The sequence below is a fragment of the Salvia splendens genome, chromosome 4, assembly GCF_004379255.2.
Source record: "Salvia splendens isolate huo1 chromosome 4, SspV2, whole genome shotgun sequence".
NCBI classification, from domain to species: Eukaryota; Viridiplantae; Streptophyta; class Magnoliopsida; order Lamiales; family Lamiaceae; genus Salvia; species Salvia splendens.
In genome coordinates this window covers 630,781-644,346 of record NC_056035.1, presented here as the reverse complement: position 1 = coordinate 644,346, position 13,566 = coordinate 630,781, and the positions used below count along the sequence as shown (strand labels likewise).

The 13,566-nt window shown below is 38.3% G+C and overlaps 4 protein-coding genes across 4 annotated transcripts; 3 read left to right on the top strand and 1 right to left on the bottom strand.

Moving 5' to 3' along the window:
* Positions 1 to 579: 579 nt before the first annotated feature.
* On the top strand, positions 580 to 5,366 carry LOC121799579 (putative late blight resistance protein homolog R1B-16). The gene is made up of 3 exons (XM_042198985.1): positions 580 to 667; positions 2,194 to 4,825; positions 5,005 to 5,366. The coding sequence occupies exons 1-2, from the start codon at positions 580 to 582 to the stop codon at positions 4,809 to 4,811; spliced, it is 2,706 nt and encodes a 901-aa protein (XP_042054919.1). The 3' UTR covers positions 4,812 to 4,825; positions 5,005 to 5,366.
* Positions 5,013 to 9,779, top strand: LOC121797728 (putative late blight resistance protein homolog R1B-8). The gene is made up of 3 exons (XM_042196418.1): positions 5,013 to 5,150; positions 5,890 to 8,907; positions 9,112 to 9,779. Exon 2 carries the CDS (start codon positions 7,657 to 7,659, stop codon positions 8,803 to 8,805), a length of 1,149 nt encoding a protein of 382 aa, XP_042052352.1. The 5' UTR covers positions 5,013 to 5,150; positions 5,890 to 7,656; the 3' UTR covers positions 8,806 to 8,907; positions 9,112 to 9,779.
* On the top strand, positions 5,046 to 7,523 carry LOC121799576 (putative late blight resistance protein homolog R1A-10). The gene is made up of 3 exons (XM_042198983.1): positions 5,046 to 5,150; positions 6,779 to 7,045; positions 7,128 to 7,523. Exons 1-3 carry the CDS (start codon positions 5,046 to 5,048, stop codon positions 7,521 to 7,523), a joined length of 768 nt encoding a protein of 255 aa, XP_042054917.1.
* On the bottom strand, positions 9,145 to 9,585 carry LOC121799562. Its single transcript, XM_042198969.1, has one exon. The coding sequence runs from the start codon at positions 9,583 to 9,585 to the stop codon at positions 9,145 to 9,147; it is 441 nt and encodes a 146-aa protein (XP_042054903.1).
* Positions 9,780 to 13,566: the final 3,787 nt, after the last annotated feature.

The following is a 13,566-nucleotide window of genomic DNA, read 5'->3' as shown; positions in this document are numbered from 1 at the left end:
GCTTATGGAGCTCTGGTTTCTCTTATATATATATCATAGATACACTTGAAAAACATCAGAAATGTTTACAGTTGTAAAGTTCATGATTTGTGTTTGAAAGAAGTGGAAAAGGAAAGGTTTTATGTTGCTGTAAGAGATTCACCTTCGGCCAATAATAGCGAGCGCCGGATTTGTGATTAAAAAGTAAAAGTGTAGGTTCCATAAAATGTGATGACATGTATGGAAATTGGACGGAAGAGAGGGATGGAGAAGTTCAACTAGCTCGATTATGCAGAAGCTACTTTAGGTGGGGCTTATTTGGTAGAAGGATAATGTGTTTGAATTGGTGAACTCACGGTTGAAATTCATGAGAGTTCCAAGTTCCCTGCTTCGATTGGTCGGTCTGCTTTGGAATGAATCTACACACATTGATTATTCAGTAATTTTAGTGTCCCGATTGAAATGTGGAAATTGCATCAACTTCGGCATCTCATATTTGAAGCTTCATCCTTGGGATTGACATTTGACAATGACATACATTGTTATCATGGAGAAGTTGATTTTGAATGAGAAGGTGGTTAAAAGAAGACCTTGTATCTAATGTATGATGGGGTGAAACAAAACGGTCTCAACTATCTTCAGTGTTTGAGTAAATTGGAAAACTTCGGCTGCAATACCACAGAAAAAGGTAATGAATATTTGCGGAGGTTTAGGTTCCCACACTCCCTCAAGAAGTTGTGATCGTGAATCATGGAAAGCGGAAGATCGGGCGGCTGAGAAGAGGCCGGAGAAGATCATCCCGTGCCCGATCTTGCCGCTTCTGCTATTCGTAGTAGCTGAGCAAAGACAGAGCAGCCAATTTCTGGTTGTTGTAGCTCGAATCAGACATAAGGTTGTTGAATTGTAGTGAGGTAGAGCAGATATCTTCCCTCTTTTTTAAAATATTCAAATTTTGTTTAGGTCATAAATTTGATGATGAAAGCCGATGAGATTCATCTAAGTTTTGAGAGGGAATCCGAATGAGGTCGGGAAAGAGGAAAGAAGTGGCAAAAAAGATTGTCAACAATTTCAAGAAATAGACACAAAAGAGAGAAAACTTGTGAATATATTAGGTAATTTGAACAATTCATAAATATTAAGATAGAAATAATAATAATAAAAAGAAGAGAAAAAATAGAAAAATTTGAAAAATTCCTTATTTTGAAAAATTTGCATGCTTCAATAATGATTAGCGAATTTAATCAATTTTTCCGAAATATCTTGCTTTATACTGTGGGGCAACATGCATGTATGTCTTAGCTGTCGGCAATACTTATATTTGTGGACTAGATTTTAACAACAATTCTTCTCTCAACGAGCCTAAAGTCTGAGCTTTGGCAGCTACAGATCGCCATGGCAGCTTAGGCCATCCACAACGCTGTCTCTATACCGTCTCTTAAACCGTCTCTTAACTACTATTTGAGCACTATTTGAGGGCCCCACTGTCCTTTTTTCCTCCATCTCTTAACTAAGAGACGGAGGCTGCAACGCTCCGTCTCTTAACCGTCTCTATACCGTCTCTTAATTACTATTCATTCAATTTAATTTATAATTTTTTTTAAAACCCAATTCAATTTAAACAAACACACTTTATTTAAACAAACACACTTTATTAAAATTTAAACAAACACACTTCGAGTGATTGTTCCATTAATTGGCGCATTTGCTCAAAAGGATCCATTTGTTTGAGTTGATTGAAGATGGAAATTGGAGTGATAGAGAGGATTTGAGAGGAATAGATGTGTGTTTGTGTTTGAAATGAGTATGGAATAGAATTATTTATAGAGTAAAAAATTAAAAAATTAAAAAATGAAAATAAATATTTAACGGTAATATTACCGTTTGAAAAAAAAAAAAAATTTTTTTATTAAAAATCGATTTTTAAAAAAAAAAATGAATTATTGCGTCATCAGTGACGACGCCCACTCGCGGGCCAGCGAGTGGGCGTCACGCACGCATGGGGACGTGCCACGTGTCTCGGGCGCGTGGCGAGACAGCTCGTCTCGTGTCTCTCCGAGACGAGCTACGCGACGAGCCGGTCGCGAGCTGGAGACGAGATGGCCGCTGCAATGCGTCTCGCGGGGGTCTCGTCTCTCCGAGACGAGACGCGAGCCCGGCGCGAGACGCGTTGTGGATGGTCTTATGCAGCTCTGACTTCACTCAAGCATATCTTAGATGATATCAAGCATCGTCCTTCCCCTCCGATTTCTATCGACGAACAACAAGCTGAATCCCTCACTCAAACTGTCACCTCCTTGCAAGAATTTCTTGAAACCTATAATTCCCCTGTTGCCAACACAAGCGAAGCCGATCCGTTGGAGATTCGTATTGCAGAGGCAGCATATGCAGCCCAAGATGTGATCGAGTCCCATATTGTGGACATGATCAAGCTGCGTAGATCCAGTGGAGAAACCAGTACTTCTGCTGGCTCCAGCTCTCAAAGTAAACCGCTCATGTTGTCCAATTACTTTGGATGTCTAATGAAACCCAAAAATCATGCCAGGAAAATCAGTTACGCTGATAATCTTTATCGATGTTTGAAGAAAGTGATAGAAGACATGGATTTGGTCAAGAAGGAGGCGATGAAGATATCTGTGTCCGAAGCTCAGCTCCAGAGAAGTGTCTCAACATCTACATCTGGTGGTTCGTCGAGATCTTCCATCATGGTGGGGTTTGATGATGTATTACTTGAAATCATGCTCAAGCTCACCAATGGACAAGACGATCGCCAACTCCGAGTCATCCCTGTTGTAGGCTTGGGAGGGATTGGTAAGACCACTCTCGCTAAACATGTTTATGCACATCCTTATATTAAGGAGCGTTTTGATGTTTGTGCATGGGTTACTGTTTCCCAAAATTTTGACATTAGAGAAATCCTTTTTGAGTTGCTTTCTCAAGCCAACAAAAAAAGCAAGGAAGAAATGAGTGAAATGAGTGAAAATGAAGTAGGATTAGCACTCCACAAATATTTATTCAATAGAAGGTTTATAATTGTTATGGATGACATGTGGAGTATCGATGCATGGGATAAGATGCAAAATTTCTTTCCTGATAATTGGAATGGTAGTCGCATAGTGGTGACGACTAGGCAATCTCAGTTGAGTTCTCAATTGAACAGCAATTATTGCCTTCGATTGAAGTTATTAGATGAGGTTAGTAGCTGGGATCTATTCTCCATCTCTGTGTTTGGGGAGGAAAGTTGTCCAGTTGAATTGGAGGAAATTGGGAAGAAAATTGTAGAGAATTGCAGAGGACTTCCTTTAGCAATTGTGGTGGTGGGAGGTGTTTTGAAAAAGGTGGAACACACTAAAGAATGTTGGGAATCAATAAGAAAAAACTCAAGTTCAGTAGTGAATTCGGCTGATGATGATTTTTGCTTGAAAATTCTAAAACTAAGCTACAGTTATTTGCCAATGTATTTGAAGCCATGTTTTCTATACATGGGAGTGTTTGATGAAGACCATACAGTTCATGTCTCAACACTCGTCAAGTTGTGGGTTTCGGAAGGGTTTCTAAGACCACAAAGTGGGAAAAGCTTGGAAACGAGCGCAAAGGGGTACTTATATGAGCTAGTTGATAGAAATCTCATTCTAGTTCATGAGTTAGGGTGTACTGGAAACATAAAGTACTGCAAAGTTCATGATCTATTGAGAGACCTTTGTTGCAGAGAAGCTGAGAAAGAGGGCTTTTATTATGTGACAGGGAAACATAAGTCTCAGGCCTTAAATAGGCAACGTTGTGTTGTTATTCTTGGAGGCACTTTAATGGACAGGGTTCGTGATGGCTTACAATCTTTGCAGCTTGCTCATACGCTTTCATGTCATAGTGATGAAGTTGTTCTGATGCCTGAGTCAAGACTGCTGAGGACATTGAAAGCTCTTGGTACCAATAGATGTGCAAGCCGCGATTATTTGTTACATGCTTTGTTCCAGTTTGTGAACGCACGGTATCTTGCTGTTGGGTGGATGTATTATATCCCTTCTGCAGTTACTTTTCTTTGGAATTTACACACACTGATCATTTTGCATTCTACAAGTTTTGTTGCATCAAGTTTTTGGATGATGCCTCAACTTAGGCATTTTGAATCCTATAAAGGAGCAATGGGTCTACCACGTCCTCGTAATGGAAATGTTGTCATCATGCACGAACTACAAACGCTCAAAGGAGTTAAACTTAGGGATTCGGATTTGGATTTGAGTTTCCCCAACATAAAGAAATTGGCAATAACTAGTGGAGAGTTTCAAAATCTTGAGTCCATGAATACACTAGAGTCCTATACTAATTGGTGCCAGGTTAAAGGGAATACCTTCCCACACTCTCTTAAGAAGTTGAGCTTGGGATCACACCACTCCAATTGGGATGTGAATGAAGAGATGCTAAAAAACATAGGTGCATTACCTCTTCTACAGAAGCTTAAATTGGAACGAGCTGGTTTCCAAAATGGCGTGTGGGAAACAAGTGAAGAACAGTTCCCAAGCCTCAAATTCTTGGAACTGAAATGGTGTCATTTGGTATCCTGGATAACAGATAGCTCTCACATTCCATGCCTTGAGAAACTTCGTCTTTACGCAACAAAGGAATTGGAGGAGATCCCTTGTGAAATTGGTGAAATACCAACAATGCAATCAATTCACTTGGAATATTGCAGGGAATCAGTGGTGGAGTCTGCCAAGACGATAGCAGAGGAGCAAGATGAATTACAAGTTCGAGTTGTGCTCTTCAACAACAGCAGCAACCAAGCGCTACGGAGACTCGCAAGCCCCAACTTTCAAGTTGAGATAGACTATTTTTAATCTGAAACATTGAGGTAATGAGGCTGTTACAATAATGCATATGATGGTACATTGGTTTCCATTTTCAGTTTGTAGGTAAACATATATAGACAGAAATGTGCTGGTTATAGCTTGTAGCAACTCATTAGTGTCAATTGCATATTCCTTAATAGTGAGTGTGATTTGATAAGGGTTATTTATTACTCATCTGCAGATGTAATCTCTGTCTCTGTCTGTCTGTCTGTTCATGGACTGATGAGGCAGGCCGCTTATGTCGGAAGTAGTTGTTGGGGATTGACACCAACTGTTTTCGTTGTGTTCTGTATTGAGCGTATTTCTTTGCAAGTACTGTTTGAGCAGGTTTGCTAGTTCCATTGAATTTGTAACTCTTAATTACAGAGTCCATTTTGTTACTACCAGTTGGCTTGTTTATTTGCTTAAATTTGTTGCAAGTACTGTTTGAGCGTGTTTGCTAGTTCAATCCATTGAATGTGTAACTCTTTATTTTTGTTGCTACCAGTTGGCTTGTTTATTTGCTTAAATTTGTTGCAAGTAATAAATTCATTGGCTTGTTTATTTTTGTTTGAAATAATAAATTTTTGGTTTGTTTCAAATAATGTATTGACTGTCTAAATAGATATTAGATGGAATGGAGGCAGGTGGACTAATAGCATAAGAGTTCACTAGTCTCCCACTCAAACAACACAGTAGTACATGGTTCTTTTGTGTTTGTGAATTAGTGAGAAATGCAATTTTGTTGAGGTACTTGAGCTGCTCAAACTTGTCTTCTTCGTCTACATAACATATCCCTTGTCGTACACTTGTTCTTGTGGGTTGGTGAGTGTGCTAAGGGTTTTTCATCACCTCAGTCATTGCCCACGCACTGAATACACATCCTCCCTGAAAAAGGAAAAATGGTGGTGTAGAATGAGATCCAATTTTGATGTGATCTCATATGACTGACTATGTATGGGCAAAATCCATGAGTAATTTTGAAAATGACATTAAAACCATATTCTTATTTTATTACTCTTTTACTCTATTTTTATTTGTTTTGTTCTTTAATTATCTAATTATTACTCTTTTACTGTAATTGTAGGCACTAGTAGGAATTTAAGGGATAATAATTTCGTTTATCGTGCTTATTAGTGCTCTAAATTACCTATCGTCACTCCAAGAACACGAGAATACAGAAGCCATATATAAATCAGTGAGGCACTTGCAGGCAAAGGTCGTTTAACAATACAATAGGAACCAAATGCAAAGGGTGTTTCACCAAAGGCCTCCGTCATATCCAAATCTTCATGTTGGGCATTTTCCAATCAAAATGATAGAGAAGCGGAAGCTCTAATCCGAATGACATTCTCCTTCCTGCACCAAAAGGTATGCATTCCAGATGGTTCCCTTTGAAATCAAAGGAGCTCTCCTCAAATCAAAGGCTTTATGCTGCTCTATGATGCTATCGAACAGCTTGTCTAATTTTCGATACATCCGTTGGGTCTTCAACGGAAGCAGCTAGCTGATGGAAGGATAGAGATCGGCCAACAAGAACCCCGTCGCCAGCTCGACGGATTATACAAGTCTTTGCCCCGACCACCACCCTCGTTGTAACATCGTACGACGTCATCCCCGACAGATTAGCCGGAGATCCTTCTCCTTCACAACAAGCCATCTGTTTGCAGAGGCTCAAAGTCTCCTCCACTCTTTTGTCGCCACTGGGGCTGCGACGATGTCGGAGTAATTGTAGGTGAGTTTCCCCATCATCAGCCCCGGGGGCCGGTTCGCGAAGTTTATGTCGTGAGTTCTGACCACTTGTTTGGCGAAGTCGACGGAGGAGATGATGACGGAGTGGATCTCGCCGAGCTGGAGATGCATCAGGGGGCCGTGTTTGGCGGGGCGGAGCATGAGGTGGAGGTTTCCGATGAGGGGGGGGGTTTTGGGGCCTGGGATGTGTGAGTAAGTCTTTGCATGTTTTGAGATTGTTTCAGATTTCAGAAACATCAACACAAAGAGGAGAAAGGAAATTAGTAGAGGTATCTGAGTCCGAAGCTCAGCTCCAGAGAAGTGTCTCAACATCTGGTGGTTCGTCGAGATCTTCCATCATGGTGGGGTTTGATGATGTATTACTTGAAATCATGCACAAGCTCACCAATGGACAAGACGATCGCCAACTCCGAGTCATCCCTGTTGTAGGCATGGGAGGGATAAGTAAGACCACTCTCGCTAAACTTGTTTATGCACAACCGTTGATTAAGGTGCGTTTTGATGTTTGTGCATGGGTTACTGTTTCCCAAAATTTTAACATTAGAGAAATCCTTTTTGAGTTGCTTTCTCAAGCCAACAAAGGAAGAAATTAGTGAAAATGAAGTAGGATTAACACTCTACAAATATTTATTCAATAGAAGGTTTATAGTTGTAATTGATGATGTGTGGAGTGTTGATGCATGGGATAAGATGCAAACGTTCTTTCCCGATAATTGGAATGGTAGTCATGTAGTGGTGACGACTAGGCAATCGCAGTTGAGTTCTCAATTGAACAGCAATTATTCCCTTCGATTGAAGTTATTAGATGAGGTTAGTAGCTGGGATCTATTCTCCAACTCTGTGTTTGGGAAGGAAAGTTGTCCAGTTGAGTTGGAGGAAATTGGGAAGAAAATTGTAGAGAATTGCAGAGGACTTCCTTTAGCAATTGTTGTGGTGGGAGGTGTTTTGAAAAAGGTGGAACACACTTAAGAAGGCTGGGAATCAATAAGAAAAAACTCAAGTTCAGTAGTTAGTGAATTCGGCTGATGAAGATTTTTGCTTGAAAATTCTGAAACTAAGCTACAGTTATTTGCCAATTTATTTGAAGCCATGTTTTCTATACATGGGAGTGTTTGATGAAGACCATACAGTTCGTGTCTCAACACTCGTCAAGTTGTGGGTTTCTGAAGGACTTTTAAGACCAATAAGTGGGAAAAGCATGGAAACGAGTGCAAAAGAGTACTTAATTGAGCTAGTTGATAGAAATCTCATTCTAGTTCACGAGTTAAGATCGACTGGATGCATAAAGTACTGCAAAGTTCATGATCTATTGAGAGACTTTTGTTGCAGAGAAGCCGGGAAAGATGGGTTTTATCATGTGATATGGCAACATAAGTCTCAGGGCTCAAATAGGCAACGTTGTGTTATTATTCCCAGAGGCACTACAAAGGATGAGGCTTGTGAGGCCTTACGATCTGTTCCGCTTGCTCGTTCTCTTGTATGTCATAGCTTGGAAGTTGTTCCAATGCCTGAGTCAAAACTGTTGAGGACATTGAAAGCTTATGATAGAGATAGATATGGAACCCATGAATATTTGTTAGATGATCTGTTCCAGTTTGTGAACTCGCGGTATCTTGCTGTTGGAGTTCAGTTTGTTGGGAGGATGTATGGTATCCCTTCTTCAGTTAGTTTTCTTTGGAATTTACACACACTGATCATTTTCCATTCTACAAATTTTGTTGCATCAAGTTTTTGGATGATGCCTCAACTTAGGCATTTTGAATCCTATAAAGGAGCACTGCATCTACAACGTCCTCCTAATGGAAACGTTGTCATCATGTACGAACTACAAACGCTCAAAGGAGTTGATCTTTGGAATTTGGATTGGCATTTGAGTTTCCCCAACATAAAGAAATTGGCAATACATAGTGGAGAGTTTCAAAATCTCGAGTCCATGAATACACTAGAGTCCTATACTAACTGGTGGCAGGTTAAAGGGAATACCTTCCCACACTATCTTAAGAAGTTGAGCTTGGGATCACACCACTCCAATTGGGATGTGAATGAAGAGATGCTAAAAAACATAGGTGCATTACCTCTTCTTCAGAAGCTTAAATTGGAACGAGCTCATTTCCAAAAAGGCGTGTGGGAAACGAGTGAAGAACAGTTCCCCAGGCGTGTGGGAAACGTGTGGGATGCAATCAATTCACTTGGAATATTGCAGCGAATCAGTCGTGGAGTCTGCCAAGACAATAGCAGAGGACCAAGATGAATTACAAGTTCGAGCTGTGGTCTTCAACAACCAAGCACTTCAGAGCCTCGCGGGGCCCAACTTTCGGGTTGAGATTGACAATTTCTAGTGTGAAACATTGAGGTAATGAAAAGCTGTTACAATGCATTTATATAAAATGCAAAAGAGCTGCAAGAAACCAATTCCTTTTATTTTATTTTTCCATGTAGGCTTTTAAGCTTAGAATCATGAATATTTGTTATTTGTAACAGCTTGCAATTGCTTTAGTACATACTATATATTTGTCACATATGGTATGTTGGGTGATTTTTTTTTTTCTAATTTCAGGTGAACTCTGCATAGCGTAGAACGAAATGGTATTTACGGACGTGAGTAACTTGGGGCTCCCGGGATAAAGTAGGTCACCATGCCTAAACCCGATCTTAAGCCGACAACAATAGGAAGCTTCACAAAACCTCCAGAAGGATCAAACACACACGAGTTGTCTGGCATTGCAACTTTAAGGTAACACATCTGCGGGACGCTGAGCAAGGCCGTATCAGCTACGTTGAAAGAGAAGGAATAAACCCCCTCAAGATTTGTGTGTGCCGTTTTGATCACCTTCTCTACAAACAGGACGCCACAGACAACATCCACCCGTGCGTCTGGGACCAATGGGTACGTCTTCACAGCCGCTATAGAAGCGTTGATACAAGTGACAATGCCTGCTAGAGTGGCATTGCTGTACAGTGCTTGAGAAGAAGCTTGCGAGAGTGCAAGCGAGAGGAGAGTGATGAGAAGAAACGACGAAGGAAAAGCCATCTTCGCTCGTTTTTTCGATTCAACATTTTGTCATGCAAACTTAATAGGGAAATAAGGTGGGATTTTTGGTCTGTTTAGAGTTTAAAGAGTGTGGTTTTCCTTTTGCCCTTTGCTTTACTTGTAAAGTTTCCTACTCTGTACATGCAACACAAGCTGTTGTAATTGAATATAAAGATTATATTTTTCTCAATCTAGTCTATGCCTATTAGCTAAGGACCACAAAATTAAAAAAAATACACTACCACCCAGCTCATCTCCTAGCATTGCCTATGGCTAACACAAGTTCAAGAAATTTAAATCAAAGTACAAATACAGCAGTACCTATGTATACACTAATTAAAAATCTACATAACATAGGTCAAAAATACACAATCCATTAGTAGTACATCAATAAAAATTATATGTCACCCCCTTTGTATAAATCTGCATGAACTTCAACCACATTGGATCCAAAAATGGCCTTTCTCTCTTTTCTTCTCATTGCTCTTCTCTCTCTAGGCTTCACACAATCTCCTGCCCAAACAGTGGAAATAAATCTTGTTCTTGCAGGAGTCTTGACTTGCACAAACACCTCCATAGCCAGTGCAGGAACTTATGCAGTGATCCCACAAGCAAAAGTTGAGTTTGTTTGTGGGATTTGGATATTCGAAAGAGTGGTCAAATCAACCACAACAAGTAGTTTAGGAATCTACACCTTCTCCTTCGGCGCCAGAGATATATTGCTCAACAACCCTGAGCTTTGCTATCTCAAGGCGACGTTTCCTTCATCTTCGTGCAGCTTGGACCCCTCGGGGGGAGTGCTGAGGTTCCCGATTGTAGGGATCCGGTCGTCGTCGGGCATTTTGACCGAGTATGTCCCTGGGTCGCCGAGCTATCTTCCGGTGTGAAATTAAATAGGTCGTTGATGGGAGAATCATATGTAGTTCTTGTGTTTTAATGACGTCCTGAATAAAGTTTTAGATCGTGTTAAATGTGCCTTTTTTGGTCAAATAGTGGTGTATGATTGTGTTGCATTGATATCGTGTCGATTTGTTGGGTCGTATGCAGTGTGAAATGAGATATATATAGGTACGGATGTTAATTGAGTCAGCTCATCGGATTTCGGATAATCCCTACTCGGAATTTGGGCTAATTGAACTGAAATTTTATTGGGATAAAAAATTTGTTCATAACCCTAAACATTCGGATTCGAGCCTAGCCCTACAGAAAGTTAAAATGTGTACTTTCTTCTTAAGGAACCCATATTTTCTATAAATATATAAACATATTCAGAAATTAAAGATATGTAACACATGAGTAACATTATCTCGCACCAGATTAACTCACAACTCAAATAGCGTGACCCAAACCCCGATGACGAACTGACCCTAGATGTAACTCCTACTCATCAATAGAGCATCCTCCAAAAATCCAATGAAGCCCAAACTTGTGGTAGAGTAATGATCTCATCACGAAAATAACATGTACTCGTACTAATGCCTTCTAGGTCGGGATAACTTATTTGCATTTACAATCAGTCACTTAAAAATTATGAAACTAATGTGGTTCACCAAACTCACTCCATTTTCTTGAAAATAGATCTAATTTGATAAGCCAATTTAAACAACTTTTTTGTAGTACTTTTGATTGGTTGCATTACATTTACAGCACATAATATATGATTAGATCAATATAGTGGCAATGGGTGGCCACCCTGTGATGGTACAGATCATTTTTATCATCATTTTTCACTACTTTTTTGGCAGCCAAACTCCCAATACCCACTTTTTCAAGACATAAACCACTTTACAAATATACATAGAATAAAATATATTTGATCGCACAATTTCTGGTGATCTTGTTGGAGTGTGTGGTATATATATGCATATTTTAAAAATTTCTTAACTCAATAAAAAATTACTACTATTTGCTTTTCAACATTCTATATATATGATAAAATCATGTCACGTTATTTCATAAGTGATCAAGAATAGTAGTGAGACTGAGTTTTTCTTCATGGATGAATCTAAATGTGCAGCAGCAGATGGAATGTGGTTGATAGAAGATGGAGAAGCAGGGCACGTGCCCGATTTTCATGTCCTGTGAAAATCTAGCACGTGCCTTGACCCTCCATCTTCTTCCCTTGTTCCGATAAATTCATAAAGTTGGAAAATGGAAAAAAAAATTAAAATCATGAAGGTAATTTTTCTTTGCTGCTTTTTTTTATTTTTTTATTTTTATATCTCTATTCAATTCTTGCATTGATATTTTCTTGATTGCTTTATTCGAACAAGATGTTGCTTCAGCCCACCCCATTATCAAATTTTGGACGTGCCCCTAACTTTTAGGGTAATTAATTAAGCAACTTCCAAATTAAGCCATGATATAAAGTTCAAATTTGTGATTGTAATTTATACAAGAGGGTATTTACTTGGGCCTCAGTAATGCAGCCAATATTGTGAGACTTTGGAATATATAGACAATATTCCATTTGGGCCCATGAGCTATAGTGATTATTTTAAAGAATTTCTTTTTTTTTTTTTTTTTTAACAGTTCTATTTTTATGATTTTATTACAATTACTTTTTTTTTTAATTCTCTTGTGTATATAACTAGATGGTTATAGACTGTTACAATGTGGAGCAATAAAATAGGATTGTGAATTAATTTTAGAATGCTCCCTCCCTCCCTCCCTTCCTATGAAAGGCTTTACCAAATAAAGTTATATGCTTGAGAAACTTCAACAAGTCAAAAAATACAGCACAAGCATTCAGCTGATGGGCCATCTTTGAATTATAATGTAAGCTTTATTTTTATCTAAAAAATGAAAACTAAAAAAAAGTACATAAATTCATAATGTGAAATGCATGTGAAATTTGGATTTCCAAGAGCTACTCATAATTCATGTGGTGAACAATGAATGGAGAGGGTGTGGGGCTAAGAAAGGTTTGGAAAATATGAACAAAAAAAGAAGATCAAGGCAAAGGAATGTTGATTGTCATTTTCCATGTGTATCACAAGAGTTGGTTTGGCTTGGAATAAGAAGGCAAAACAATTTGGATCATCCATTTGCTATTGTCACCTATCACCACCATGTTAAGTTTTACCAATGGCAATGGTGGATTTGGGATTTCTGGTTTGTGGGGTGAAACAAATAATTACTACGGCTTGAAGCTTTATATTCAAAGCAATTGTTGGCAAGAAGTAGGGAACCATCCATGTTTATTAATTGTTTGTAGGCCTTCTTTATTCCTTTTCTTATCTATTCTAATATCTCAATTAGCCCATATAACAAAATAAATGGGCTGACTAAACAAAAGGTATTTAGTTATAAAATATATTTTATTGTGTATATGTGGTACTATTATATTTATGAACATTCATAATTATTTATTCTTTGATATTTAGAGGAGTGGTATGTTGCATCATACAGTATGATTCATATATAAGCACTATCGATGTCAAAACAATTCAGATACTATTAGCTTAAAACTAGAAATTAAATGCTAAAACTATTTATATATATGGAGAATATCATGATCGGTTAAAATTAATATACTAATTTATGATTAAAAAAATTTTAAGCTAACACTCGCAAAATTTATCAAATCATTCAATTGAATTTTCGCAAAATATACTAATTTTATTTTTTATTGACTATTCCATGGTTTGCCCAAAAATGTCTAATATGGCAACTGTATTATTCTCTACACGTCTTTAATACTTAATTCCATTTATTCACGCTCATGTTATTCTAACCATGATAATAAATAGATATAATTGATTGAAATTAAACATTGCTTTATAAGCCTAACGATTACTAGTAACAATAAACGGTACTTAAAACCCCTCAAAAAATATTAATTGAGATTTTAACTTTTCGAATTTGAATATATATAACACCGATTTCGTCTATTAAAGGAAATAAAGGAATAGGAAAAATAATTAGTTTAGTGAAATGACACCATTGCCAAAACTAAACGGCTAATTATTTCTAAAGTCG

Excerpts from the sequence above, each read along its gene's own strand:
- LOC121799579 (XM_042198985.1), top strand. The coding sequence starts at position 580 with ATGTATGATGGGGTGAAACAAAACGGTCTCAACTATCTTCAGTGTTTG. Across the intron at positions 668-2,193 it reads CTGCAATACCACAGAAAAAG|ATGATATCAAGCATCGTCCT; the intron begins GTAATGAATATT and ends AGCATATCTTAG.
- LOC121799576 (XM_042198983.1), top strand. The coding sequence starts at position 5,046 with ATGAGGCAGGCCGCTTATGTCGGAAGTAGTTGTTGGGGATTGACACCA. Across the intron at positions 5,151-6,778 it reads TGCAAGTACTGTTTGAGCAG|ATTTCAGAAACATCAACACA; the intron begins GTTTGCTAGTTC and ends AGATTGTTTCAG. Across the intron at positions 7,046-7,127 it reads ATGCACAACCGTTGATTAAG|CCAACAAAGGAAGAAATTAG; the intron begins GTGCGTTTTGAT and ends TGCTTTCTCAAG.
- LOC121797728 (XM_042196418.1), top strand. The coding sequence starts at position 7,657 with ATGGGAGTGTTTGATGAAGACCATACAGTTCGTGTCTCAACACTCGTC.
- LOC121799562 (XM_042198969.1), bottom strand. The coding sequence starts at position 9,585 with ATGGCTTTTCCTTCGTCGTTTCTTCTCATCACTCTCCTCTCGCTTGCA.